Raw genomic sequence first — 14,614 nt, 5'->3', positions numbered from 1 at the left:
TCCCGATTTTAAAACTATGTTATCTATATTCTTGACCTGCATTTAAAGGATGAAGCCGACGTTATTCTAGATTGTTCTTACTGTCAACAAATCCTGTGAAAAGACCAAAACCAACAATGTGTTAATCTCTCAATACTTTGGGCCCTATTTTAACGATCTAAGCGCACGGCGTGAGGCATGTGTTAGGGCGTGTCCGAATCCACTTTTGCTAGTTTGACGGCGGAAAAAAGGGTCCGTGCGCCGGGCGCATGGTTCAAAAGGGTTGTACTTAGTGTCTTCATTAATTCATAGGTGTGTTTTGGGCGTAACATGCAATAAACCAATCAGAGTGTCATCTTCCATTCCCTTTAAAAGCCAGGTGCGTTTTTGTTGGTCAGTGGCGCGATCACCTTCCACTGAAGGCACCTGAACACACCTCCCTGTAAGACCAGCACGCCCATGGGCGCACAGATGGGCGCAGGTGCATTTGCTATTTAAACGACGTGGGCGCTGGATGGGAAATTGACAACTGCGTCGGTCTTAAACTAGCAAAGACACTTGCATTGGGCTTTGCGCTGCGCCGGGTGCAAGATATGGCCCTAAGAGTCTTTCCCCCATCTGTGACTCTCTCCACATTAGTTAATACTGAAGATGTTAAAAAAAAAACAAAAAAAAAAAACTGTTTGTTTTCCCCAAAACAGCTGGTCACTGTAGTTTTTATTAAATGTCACTCAAACAGGAGTAAAGTGCATTTGTTGATGAAAATGTATGCACACCAAAACGTAAGATATCATACTAAACTAGGAGACCGCAGGCTGGTCACATGACACCAGCTACAGTGGCCAGCTATGAGGTCCATGTTATTGTTCTGACTCCTACAGGAAGACGACATCCCCATTCTTAATCTTAATCTACTACAAAACTCAGATTGTGTTGGTGGTTCAGTTTTATGGATACACCTACATTTCAGAGAGAAATATTGTACTTTTTACTCCACTAAACTCATCTGACAGCTTTAGTTACTAGTTACTTTACACATTAAGATTGTTGCACACAAAACACATGTAGTTTATAAAATCTGATGTTTTATTCTAACGTAAACTAGCCAACAATATAACGGCCAGCTGAAATGATTAGACCATTAAACACACAACTGTTTGGATCCTTTCCACTTTCTACAATGGTAGGATTTTTCTGCATTGAGTAGTTTTACTTTAATACTTTAAGTACATTTTCCTGATGATACTTACATACTTTTAATTACATTTTCAATGCAGGACATTTACTTGTAACAGTATTGTTTACAGTGTGGTATAAGTTATTTTACTTAAGTAAAGGAACTGAATACTTCTACCACCGCTGGTTGTTTGTGGGATGAATTCATTGTTTATTCTGGTCTTTTCGTGGTATTTTTTTTTATTTTTTTATTATTCTTTCAAGGATTTTGTCAAACATGTGAAGGCATGCTAACCTGTCAATTAGGTCACCAGATGCAGCCCAGTAGTAGTCATTTATGCTTTATAGATCTGTGATCATGTTGTGGAATGAGACCCTTTATTTAGTGTTTTTTAGAGAGACTCTCTGAGTCTGATGTCCAATCGATGCCTGCAGAAGATGGATATAGACTGTCTGACCTTTTTGAAAATGTGTGTTAGATTTGTCGTGGCCATGTAATAAATCACCACGTAGTGCCGTGAGTGAAAAAGCAGGGGGGGGGAGTTAAAGTAGCTTCTCTTTAAAGTTAAGCTTTTATTGAACCCGGATATTTAGTGGTCCGAGAAACTGTGTGGCTCAAAGGCTTATTGGAAAAACAAAATCCTCTTTTTCCTTTTTGGGACTCACTCAAGTTTATTTCCTCAAATATACGATAAGTGTCTTTCGGACAAAGAGTGAGTCAGGTTTGAGTTTGACTCGTGGCCCACACATTTTCACACACTGAGACCTGAGGCTAGTGGTGGGTGGGTCTTATATTATCTTCTTGTCGTCCACCCCCTTCTCTCTGGGCTCTGCTATTCATTTTAAAGAACCCTCCTGTTTGCTGATTTATGTCCTGATGTGTTAGCCAGTCCTGCGGTGTCTGTTAAAGTACTGAATCACATTTCCTTTCAGGTCTATATTACTGCACACATGCTTTATGTATGTATATTGAATGAGTAATAATTTAATGTGTAGTCACTTATCATTTTAATCATCCCTCATTTCGTACTACCCTTGAAATGATCCTTTTGTAGCGTGACTCTGCTGGAAAAGATGGAGGACCAAATCTTCATCCCTTGTTTGATGAAAAAATGCATTTTACTGCAGCACAGGGACATTTCTTGCTAGTTTTTTACTGGGACAAAAAACATACGCAACAACTAGGATAAAAATACCCACGTGATTTGTCTAAATTAGACATATGCTCAACTTAGCTTTCCAAACTGCAGACTGTGGTTCAGTACAACATTTCACAAAACACAACATTAAGCCAGATGACAAAAAGGGCACTACAAACATTACACAGTACAGTATATTACACCCAGTGACAGAAATGGGGACTTGAGTTTGAGACTCGGCCTCGAGTCGCACTTAAGTTGCACACACAGTGACTTCAGACTTGACTTGAGACTTGTCCTCAAAAGACTTCGGACTCGACTCGGACTCGAGATGCGAGAGAGGACAGTAAACATGTCAACCGCACCGACAGCTCAAATCACGTCAATGTGTGTGAAGCAGTGTAATGTTTTTTTTCCGGTCTTTGCTAGCATTGGGAGTAAACATTACTATGGCCGAACAAACGAAGAAAAGAGCGATGAATACATCGATGAAACCTCAAACTACTGAAAGTGAGATCCAAAAACACACCTGCAATCACCGCTTATCAACCCAAAGATCTTTAAGACTGTAACTTTAGGTACGTTACTTGGGTAAAGTTACATTCCAACTATTTCTCAGCTCCTCTTAGATTTCTTATCCTGCTTCTTAAAGTGGGTCTTTGTCATGCTTTAAATCACATATGAAACAGGCATGATTATAGCAATGATCAAGGGCATAGATTTTGTTAGGGGGGGGCACATAATAATGGTGGGGTCTGGGGGTCCTCCCTCATAACATTTTGAGCATCAAACACTTCATTTCCTATATTCTGGTGAATTCTTATGCAACAATTTATGGTGCAGATGTCTTTATTTATGTGAAGGAAATTATTATTTTGCGGTATTGTTCAAAAACTTTCTGCATATTCAAATCATCACGTATTTCAGGATGTTTTTTAAAAAAAAATTTTTTTATGAATCATGTACATCAACAACAACAAATCAAATTAGAGAATGAGACCTTGGTAAAGCCAGAAGATCCAAAGTTTGAAATCTACAGTACATAAAAGAATCACAAGAAATCACATCTTTCTTTTTCACGCTCCTGTTGTGTTCTTTAAAGGAACATGGCGACTTATTGGGACGTTAGCTTAGTCACCGTATCCCCCAGAGTTAGATAAGTCCATACATACCCTTCTCATCTCCGTGCGTGTTGTAACTCTGTCTGTAATAACATGTAAATAAGAAAATGTTGGCGTTATTTTGTCACTTATTGGGAGCAGTAGGCTAGATGGAGCCGGTTACCTCCAGGATCTGTGCTAAGCTAGGCTAGAGGTGGGGGCGTCAGACAGAGTTACAGCACGCACGGAGATGAGAAGGGTATGTATGGACTTATCTAACTCTGGGGGATACGGGGAATAAGATAAAGTCCCAATAAGTCGGCGTGCTCCTTTAACTCCCAAATGTTGCAAAGTAGACACGGTTCTTGTTTTGAGTCTCCTGAACGGTTATTTTTTTTAAGTTTTTTGGGGAGTGGGTTGTCTTTCATATTTTTTGAAGGGTGACAAATCTAACTCTTCTACATATTGGGGGGGGGGGACATATGCCCTATGGCAATGATTGACTTTTTATATTACATATGGCATGTGAGTGTAACAAAATAGACTTACCTCTTTACGTTTTTGCACATTCTGAGAGACGCATTGCAGGATTAATCTATCGAAAAGCATTAAACACAAAAATATCTGTCCCTGTATATATCACCAAAGCATGTACATATATGCATCGGAAGGGAAAGACTCAGTGTCATTTGTCCACTAGACTATTAGACTAGATTTGAGCTGCTGCACCAAAATAAAGTGAATGGAAAAATCATTTTTCAGGGTGGGAGGGGCCGGGATTAAAAATGTCCACATTTAATCTCGGCGAAGACACCAGCACGTTACATAAATCCGCTAACAGCACAGATTACTGTCGGTAGAGTGGAAGAAATCCGATCACAATGGATATCTGAGTCCAACAGTGGTCTTAGGCAGCGATTCAGAGGAAGATGTGTCTGTGTTCTGTGTTAAAGCTTCAGCTGCAGCAGCAGGACGAGAAGGCCTCATGTGGTTAGTGTATATGTGACTGTGTGCACGCTCACCAGCATCCCACTGTTCATGTTTTCTTAACCAGGGGTGGCACGGGCCTCCCTGAAATCTGATTGGCACCAAGAGTGATTGGTAGGGCGATAGGTAGGTGGCTTCACGGTGCGATTTGTAAAAAAAAAATTGGCTCAGTGGTAGAGCAGGCGCACATGTACTGAGAGGTTTATGCCTCGAGGTCAAGGGTTTGTCACCTTGACAGATTTCCTGCATGTCTTCCCCCTCTCTCCCCTTTCTAACCTAGCTGTCCTGTCAAAAATTAAAGGCGGAAAAACCACAAAAAAAAATCTTTAAAAAAAAAAAAAAAAAGGAGAGGGGGGATGTTTTTTCATCATGCACAACAAAAAAAACATGCAAGAATGAAATCTCTCTTCCAATACTGACAAACTTCCAAAACCAGAGCTTCAAATGTGAGTCTTAACACATTTTACTCATTTTTTTATTTTAAAAGTTTCTGAACCCGCCTCTGTTCAAACCCACAGCAGAAGTCTGCTTTAAAAAAGGAGAAAAAAAACGTACCAAAGAGGATTTGTTTTTTAGTCTTTGAAGTCTCTTTTCTTATCCTGAACATTGTTTCGGTAAATCAGAAATATCCCACAACGCAGGAAGTAAAACAAGACATGACACAGGAGAAACAGAGAGTCAACAAAATAAAACAGGAAACTAAGCATGAAACATACATAACAGAACACAAGAGACAGAAAACCAGGAAACAGGGAAACATTTAACACAAAAAGCAGAAATAAAACTACAACCAAAACCACAACCATGACAGCCTCTTTCCAAACCTACAGCAGAAGTCTGCTTTAAAAAATAGGAAAAATAACAGACCCAAGAGGATTTTTTTGTCTTTGAAGTCTCTTTTCTTATCCTGAATATTGTTTCGGTAAATCAGAAATATCCCAAAAGACTCATCCTGTGTTTCTCTCTCTCTCTCTCTCTCTCTCTCTCTCTCTCTCTCTCCCTGCAGAAAAAAGGCAAGATGCACTACCAAATAGCTGTGATCATAAACTTCCTGGGTCACTGCATCTCCATGGTGGCCCTGCTGGTAGCCTTCTTCCTCTTCTTGTGTTTGAGGTAAGTGTTGGTCCCACTGCCGCCAGTCCGCTGATAATCCTAAAGACATCCTTGATGTGACAGAGACGTCGCTATTCTCGAGATCCCTCGTTCAAAGCGCCTCTCGTTCTTATTCAAAAACCATTTGGTCATGGGATGAAACCTTCCCTATCTCAATCCCGCAGATGTAAAGGGGTTTAGACGCCTGCAAAAAAAAAACTAGGGCACATTTCCCCACAAATGTGAATAATAGACCCATCTCAGAAGAAAAAAACCAAAACAGGCTTGTGAGGGCCTGCTGGGACAACCGGTGGAGGTGGAATGGGTTTCTCTGACAAACCGGAATAAACCGAGCGTTAACGTTAGAAAGGTCTTAGCACCCTCGACACCCGGGGCTGTTATCGATTCTCGAGAGGGAGGGGTGAGAAAAGCATGAAAGGCCACCGAGAGACATAACAAACAGAAGGTCTACAGGACAGCGTTTATGCACAAGCCATGTTTGTGCGGCTCGGGCAGGGAGGGGAAGGGAGGGCAAGTGTTGGCCATCTAAAAATGGCATCAGGACTAGTGAAGGAGTTTGGCATTCATTCACCTTCACTTTTTAATGAGATCGAGAAGCATTTAATGGAAGGTTGCCGCTGCTGGTGTGATGGAAAGAAAGGTTGCTACTCCTGTTCAGTGTTGTGGAACTGGAAACAGAGAGGGGAAAGGATTACAGCAGAGAGGAGAGAGATTTTTGAGGGCTAAAAAAGAACACTGAAATGACAGTTGGAGCATGTTTAGCTTCTGCAGGGTGACAGACAGTGAAACGGAATAGAAATGGCACTGTGAGTTCGGATTTCAAGATTTTCTTTTAATAATAGCTTCCACATATACTGTAAACACAGGACTCTCCTGAATTAATAGTAACAATATTGGAGCTTTATGTTATGGCCATTAGGTTTCTGAGAAACAATTTTTTGTGAGTTTGATTGAATTAATTATTATGGAAATTAAGTGCATTTATATCTGCATTTAATTACTGACAGAGCGGCTCGCAGCCCCCCAACGAGCCAAACAGTGCAGGAGATTTCAACAGATTTTTAACGTGAAACTGCTTTAGTCAGTGTTTTTGCTGGTTTTAATCACTGGGTGCGTTTGTTTTGAAGAGGAGGCCAAGTGGAGACCTCTGGGGATAATTCAGCTCCAGGTAAAAACCTCCTGAAGGTCTGAATCCTAAGTTGTCAGAAATCAAACGTTAGCAGCTTCTGCTGAAGAGCTGAAGAGCCACAGTGCGTAACTTCTTTTTTATATAAATGAAGGTCCGTTACATTCAAGCCATTGATAAATGAGTTGCTACAAAGCTAATTAAGACTATCAGCTCCACACAACTCTCTCTGTATTTCTCAGTATGACTATGTTCAGAAGATTGAGTCGTCCGGTGACTTTCCCACGCAGAAACTCCAGTGAAGATAATGACCTCTTCTGAAGATGTTTTAATCCTCCTTGTCCTCCTTGGCTACTAGCAACTGCATGGGGGAGGTGTGGGGACGCATGCGCGATCACGGAAGTCTTGTATCATGTGTATGCAACGATAGTTTTTTGTCATTACTTAGAATTCCTCATGGAGGCGACAGAAACTACTGACTCTGAAAGTGTTTTTGCTGGTTTAAATTAACAGGTCCATTTGTCGTGGAGAGGAGGAGACCTCTGTGGATAATTCAGCAAAACCCTGAAATCCTGAATGATGAAGGAATCCTGACCGGGAGTAGCTAGTCTATATCCACAACCCTCCACTTCCATGATTGCGCTGTTGCCGCCAGAAATTACGCTGGATGTCCTTCTTTTCGGCCGGATGTCCGTTACCTTCCGTTTTCTTTTCTTTTTTTTGATAAATTTTTTATTGAGAAAGGCACAAGATGAACAACATTACACATCACAGATTTAGCCCTTTTTTTTCCAGCGCCCATATCCTTTAACACACACACAGTGTAAAACATTCCAAAACTAAAACCAACCAGTGTATGGTTAACTACTCCTCAGATCTCTGCAGGGTAAATCCAGACAGCTAGCTAGACTATCAGAGTTTTCTGTTGCACGACTAAAACAACCTTTGAACGTACACATGTTCCACCAAAACAAGTTCCTTCCGGAGGCTATTTTGCAGAGGCACCGGGGCTCCGTACGGCCATGACGATTGTGATTGGTTTAAAGAAATACCAATAAACCAGAGCACGTTTTTCTCCCATCCCGGGTTGTGTGGACTAGTTCCTCCGCAGCGCTGTGGAGGAAGGTCTGGCAATGCGAGACTACAGAGAAGCTGACTGCAATGACAGCATTGCTCTGTCCTTTGTCATTGTTTTAATTGAAAGACCCCTAGCGGCAGAATATGACATATTGTACATTTAACTGGTCATCAAACTGGAGGAAACTGTTCTCGTGTTCTGTTACGCCTACAGAGAAGAGACGTTTGGGTAACACTTTACTTGAATACTTCATAAGAGTGACATGACACTGTCAGGACACAGTCATGACATATGAACTCTAACTCTAACCCTAACTCTAACTCTAACTCTAACTTGTCATGACAAAAACTGAATGACACTTACTAAAAGAAGCGTTATGTCATAAATGTTTATGACTTGTTTACAATGTTTATGACACATTCATGACGTCATGTCACTCTTATGTAGATACCTTCAAGTAAAGTGTAACCGAAGTTTGAACAAAGCAAACACAAAACAGCAGCAGCAAGAGAACACGGCTTATTTTGTTCCGATGACTCAACCGGAAGAGTTTGTTTAGGATTCCCATCCAAGCCTTGAAGTCCTCAATACGTCACTCACCTAAAGCTTAATATGCATGAAAATAAAAGCTGGCGTTATCTCCTCACTTTGCAGATCCATCCGCGGTCAGGGAATAACTTTGAAAAGGAAATAAATGAAATTGTTCAGGGATCTGATTTAGCGAGCATGAGGGCAAGCTGTTTAACTTCACCCACACCCTCCCTCGCCCACGTTAGACCAGGAAGATGAAGACATTAATAAATTAGACCGCAGCCAACCTCTTTTAGGAATGTAAACAAGGTTTTTTGCCAACGGATATTCAAACACACACACCTCTGACCCATGATATCGCTGCAGCAGCTAGCACCGCACTCAAGCTAACAAAGCCGGTTTCATATGATGGGAGGGAGGGGGCAGTGCAGAATGACTCATAAAGATCTTACAGGGACTGAAAAAATACTCAAAAATGCCCTTTTTCATACATTCAACATATAATTTATAAAGACTTTATTGTAGCATCACAGACACAGGCTCACAGGTAAAGTAACAGATTGAGAGAGAATTAACACAATTAAATAAATCTAAATAAAATAAAAATTAAAGAAATTAGAGAGATGACTTTATGGATTTTAAATTAAACCAGTACTCGTTTTCCGAACAAACACACTTTATCTAGTTTTTTTGTTTTTTTTAAGATTTTTTTTGGAGCTTTTCCCTTTATATGATAGTGACAGTAGATATACAAGAAAGGTGGGAGAGAGAGATGGGGGATGACACGCAGCAAAGGGCCGCAGGTCGGACTCGAACGTGGGCCGCTACAAAGGACTCAGCCTACATGGGGCGCACGCTCTTACTGGGTGAGCTAGAGTAAACTAGAATACTAAAATACTAGAACTAGAATATTTGGGGAGTCCAATGGCCGAATCCGAGTGCAAATACCAACGAGTCCGAGACAACGTGTCGAGTCTGGATTTGAGTCTGAGACCGGACAGCACTGGCATAATTTACTTAAACGTATATACTTGTATATAGTTCACACATCGTGGCTGGCAGACATGCTCTCCTCTTCTTTTGCACAAATATTTGCACAATCACTTATATAATCTATGGTATTTGAATATATTTAAAGCTACATTGTGTAAGAATTTCCCCCATCTAGTGGTGAAATTGTATATGACAACCAACTGAATATTACTTTCTAGCCCCCCCCCCATTCCGAGTGCGTTGTAACTCCTACGGTGGCCGAACCCGAAATTAGCGACGACTTCGTCTGTGAGTGTTCCTTCCAGTGTAATAATAGTTTCACGTTATTTTGGCACCATTTCATTCTAACATCAGCTATCAGGTTCCCAAACATATGCAAGCTAATGTTAGTAAAGTATCAGTACTATCGTTATTCTGTATATTGTTCGAGATTAATAGTGTAAGGCAATGTTTACAGCGCAGGAGAGAAGCAACGGAGGTTTGTGTTTTTAATATATTTCTCTGAGCAGTATGAACAATGTCAATGAAACTGAAATTAGCTCTTAGTATCTCCATCGTTTACACACAGCTGTTCTAGCTGTAGCTAGTCAGTGTTACGACTCCATTACGTGAGCGGTCTGCCAGGGAACTCACGACACATATGATTACGTTTATGTTACAAGGTAGACAATCCTTTTTCATCATTGACGCGAGGAAAAGTATCATAGACGTCGTTCTAGCGTTATGCACAACCATGCTATAGTTAGCCAAGCAAGTAGCAACTATAAAACTTTGAAATTACACAAATAGGCAGAATGACCTGTCAAGAAGAAAGCAGGCAACGTCGGCGTCCCTTTTAAAATCCTCGCTCCTTATGATCTCTTTGCATCTTCAACTCCAATATTAACTTTGGTCTTGTTGCTTTGCCTGTCACGTTGTCGTTTTAATTCTCTTTTTAAACTTAAGTAATCTTCTCCCCCTGCCTCCCTGGCATTCATCACAGTCAGTGCCACTGAGTGAAAAGCGCGAAAGGCGGAGGTATGTCCCTCTTTGGCTAATGTATTTTAAAGATGAAAGCGCTAGATGGCGGCCGTCATTCGAGCGAGTCGCTGGTATGTATTCTGAATGATTCTAAATGGCAGATTCTACGCTTACGAGAGTACTTTGATTAGTTGGTGGAAGTAATTACACATGAATGAGCACATATTTGTGAAAGAACAAAGGGGTTTTTGCTAAGAATCAACTCAAAAAATGACACAATGGAGCTTTACCATTTAACACATGGTATTTAGCATTATTTAATGTCACATCTCTTTATTTTCTTTAATCTCTTATTTTATGTTTTATTCATTTCATTTAAATAGTTCCTTGTCTGCTTTCTGACCTTTTGGCCTATCACTGAGAGTTTCCCCCTCGGGCATCAATAAAGTCTCATCTTATCTTATCTTACAATGAATATAATATAGATAATATTTCTTGATTATTGTTTGCATAAAACATCTCTCAATTGCAGTTAATGTAGGTTTAGAAACAAAAAAATACAAATGTTCCAACTCAAACTCTATAACATAGTAGAAAGGAGGGTAACTAAACATGTACACAGTCAAACAAATAGAAACCACTGTCTCTCCGGTAAATTAATATTCGCAATTAGATTTGACAGTTTTTTTTTTTTAAATAATAGCCTCCACTTTCAGTATGAACTTTAACTCATCTATGACACAGTGTTGATACATTGTGAATAAAGATCAAATATATATCATTTACTTGAGTCTTGTTGATATTTGATACCCACTAATAAATAGGGGCCAGTAAAAATTGACTATGGGCAAGTAGAATTTGTTTCCTCTTGCCTGACCTGGTTGAACTTTGTTTTTTTCAACCTGGACCCTATTTTCCTATGTTGTTGTGTCTAAGTGACGGATGGGAACAACAATCTTTGAAACTGGTCCAGTTTTAAGCAAAATGGCTGCAGTCTGCAGTCAGCAAAGCGAGCTACAATATACCATTAATGGGCAATTACGCACCTTCAATTTACGTCCAGTAAAAGTGCTTGTTTTGCCACTGACAGGCTCAGATTATTATTCTTAATTAAGTGTCTGACAACATTATGGAAAGGATCTGAAAGGAGTTTCTCTTAAAGAGTAAGATCCTTTTTTTAAACATTGAAACATCTGCGAAATTGCATTCGCTAATCCCACCAGACTTCATTCAGAGTCGACAGACACAAAATAAAACTATGAAAAAAGCCGTTATATATCGTCTTTCTACGTTTACAACAATCACAACTCTACACACATAGTTTACTGATTTACATGTGAAAATGTGTTGGCTCTATACACACTAAAAGTGTTGTTTTTTTAAATGGAGTCTGGTGGGTTTAGCGATGAAGATCTCACAGCTGTTTCTGGTTAAACAAAGAGGTTTCTACTCGTTTAAAAAAAAAGGTCTGTCTCTGTAGGGATCCTTTCCATCATGTTCCCATCAGTCACACACAAAAACAAAGTTACCCTTTAACGTTAAACCCTGTATAGTAATATAATACAATGTCAAATAAAATATAGGTATGTCAAGCTTATACCATAGTAAGAAATGGTAGTAAGAAAACACAGGATGAGAACGAATGTATTCTTTATTTATTCCTCTGTCTTTGACAAAGACTTGTCTGCAGGAGTGTTTCCTCTTAATTAACAGCATCCGGCCGAGCTGACCCCACCGGCAGGATGCCAACAGAAGTAAGGTCACACAGCTTAATGAATACGGCTGTTTGAAAAGGGGGGAAAAAAAAGATCCGCTTCTGGCAGTCGCTGCCTCACTAATGGCAGGTCCACTAACATTGTGATATAGTGGGGGGGAATTAGCTGAAGCTTTATAATAAAAAGAACTTTACATATTTTGTTCTACCCTTAAGGCTGCTCTTCTTTTCCTCTTATGTTATATTGTAATTATTCAAAACTGTAGCTACATTTAGCATCTATGCGTGCTGTTGTGTTAATGAGGCTGTTTTCACTTCCACATTGCCTCTCTTGTCTTTCTGTTTTTTTAAATTACCTCCTTTTGAGAAGGATCTTACTTAGTTTGTAAATGTTCAGGGAAGGGACTTGGAGATGTCTTTGTGAGTTTATGTATGTTCCATTGAACTGAAAATAAAATATTCTAAAAGGCTATTTTTTTTTCTTTAGCTCCGTGGGTTGATAAAAAGTAAAGTAAAAACGGTACAATGTCACTGGAAAAATCCTGCTCATGCGTCTGCTCCTTCAGCACAAAGCCAAGTGACACCTAGAATTGATGCTTTATAATAAATAACTTTAATAACTAACATTTTTTTTCTACCCTTAAGGCTGCTTTTCTTTTACTCAAATGTGATATTATAATTAATTAAAACTGCAGCAGCATTTCTATGCGTGCTGTTGTGTTAATGAGGCTGTTTTCACTTCCACGTCTCCGTAGTTTGTAAGTGGTTGGGTCAGGGAAGGGACTTTTATGTTATGTTATGTTTTCGTGAGTTTATGTTTCATTCAAGTGATTTATTTTTTTTTTTTCTGCTTTTTTAAACCAATGATTGACCTAAATATTGTAGTGTTTATACGGTACCGCCGAATGCGACTACATCGTATCCGTTTCCAGTTAAACAGAGCGAAAGCAGAAAATGCCACGTTATGTTCTTCTTTACAAATGAAATAACTGTCAGACTGACTGACTGACGTGTGATTCTTCTTAGAAAACAACTTGTTTTTAGAAATGTCTCATGATATATTGTCTCTAGAAGTGTATTATTCAACTTTTGTTTTTGTTAAAGAAGGAATAGAAAATGGCAATACTCAATACTATCTAATCGCAATACTTCTAGAATCGCAATAAATGAAAATCGCAATACAAATCGAATCGGCACCCGTGTATCGTGACAGAATCGGATCGGGACAAAAGCATATCGTCCCGGCCCTAATAAGTTGTGGGTCTCTTTGTGAATCAAATTTGACTCAATTTGCCCCATTAAGTTAAGGTGAAAAACAATATTTTGGATGATACTCATTGTTTTATGAGTATTTTCAAATTTGACCCACTAAGACAACATATTTGTGCAGCTTTCTAACACGTTACGAGGGTTAAGAGCTCTATGGTTGATAAAGTACAAACGGTACAACGTCCCTGGAAGAATCCTGCTCCGTCAGCACAAAGCCAGTGCAAGTGACACCTATTAAGAATTGATGCGTGCTTAAAAATAAACAATGTGTTTCATGGTTGGCAGAGGAAGAAGCAGCCTTCGCTGGCTGGTAATGCCGTCAGCCGGTGACAACACACAGTGCTGTCACTGGCTGTGACCGAGGTCGCTTTGTTCTGTCCGTTTGTTTGCGTGCTTCTATTTTTCACCCGCTTACTCTGAGGCAGATTTTTTAATTGTACCCTAAGGTCAATTTATTTACAGCATAAAAATAAAAGAAAATATCAGATGTTCGGGGCATGACACAAATGAGTGCAAACAGTGGGAATGAAATGTTATTTCATGTTATATCAGGGGTGAGGGGCAATGGGGAGTGATGGGAAATGTTACTTTGAGGCTAAATCTCTTCATTATTCATATTCATCTTCTTAGTTTTCTGTTTTTACCCAGACTACATTAAAGGTTATATCACAGCGGAGGAATAGCTAAATACTCTTAATGGTTTTGTTTGAAATGTTTAATTTGGATATTTATCCCCAGTTTGCTCCCAATGAGAATATAGATGGTGTCATCCCATGCTCTTGATATAAACTAACAAAGGAAGGAAGGAAGGAAGGAAGGAAGAAGGAAGTAAATTCAGATTTTGAGAAAGAAAGAAAGACAGAAAGAAAGTAAGAAGGATTTAGCTAAATAAGGAAGCGACATGGACGTTAGAAATGGGTCCAGCCACCGTTGAGATATCAATGACTAAAGTCAGGAACAGTGCCTTGGCTGCAGATTGGAGGGCGAAGGTTTCGTATTACATTAGTAGGCTTTTAGCTGTAGGTGTGTGATTTCACCGTATTGACCCGGGGAAACAATACATTAAACATTTGACCCAGGGACAAACAGCAACATTGCTGAGGACATAAAACCCTTTGAAATGTCTCCTTAAAGAGACCTGCTCGATAGAGGATGGATACCCGACCCGAGCCCGACGGGACCCGACAGGCTGGGCCGGGTTCGGACAGATATTTAGAAATGATGTTCGTGTTCGGGTCAGGCTCGGTCACATCAGCGCGATAAGGCATTGAACATTTTAAATTTAAAACAACTTATTATGTAGGTAGCCAATGGGCCTTTTTCACTTGATGCAAAGGTTCATTTCTGTGATTAAAATAAATTTAAAATATTACCCTAACGTCCGTGTTTATGTAGCTGTGACAACGAAACACGTGCATATTAGGCTACATGTGGCAGCGCCTGTGTTAA

General features: G+C 39.8%; 1 protein-coding gene across 4 annotated transcripts in view; it reads left to right on the top strand.

Annotated features, from left to right (window-relative positions):
- The window catches only part of LOC116061376 (corticotropin-releasing factor receptor 1-like), an 89,302-nt gene that overhangs the window by 39,332 nt on the left and 35,356 nt on the right, over positions 1–14,614 (top strand). For all 4 annotated transcript variants that reach the window (XR_004896386.1, XM_035997664.1, XM_031315544.2 and 1 more), the window contains one exon: positions 5,388–5,494. Coding sequence is in view for 3 of the 4 variants with exons in the window: in XM_035997664.1 (XP_035853557.1) it covers positions 5,388–5,494 (107 nt within the window). In the remaining variant the exon portion in view is untranslated. The remainder of the gene's footprint in view (positions 1–5,387; positions 5,495–14,614) is intronic.

Source organism: Sander lucioperca, chromosome 22, assembly GCF_008315115.2.
Source record: "Sander lucioperca isolate FBNREF2018 chromosome 22, SLUC_FBN_1.2, whole genome shotgun sequence".
In the NCBI taxonomy this organism is placed as follows: Eukaryota; Metazoa; Chordata; class Actinopteri; order Perciformes; family Percidae; genus Sander; species Sander lucioperca.
Note: the sequence above shows the minus strand (reverse complement) of the source record. Positions and strands in the feature narration are given on the sequence as shown.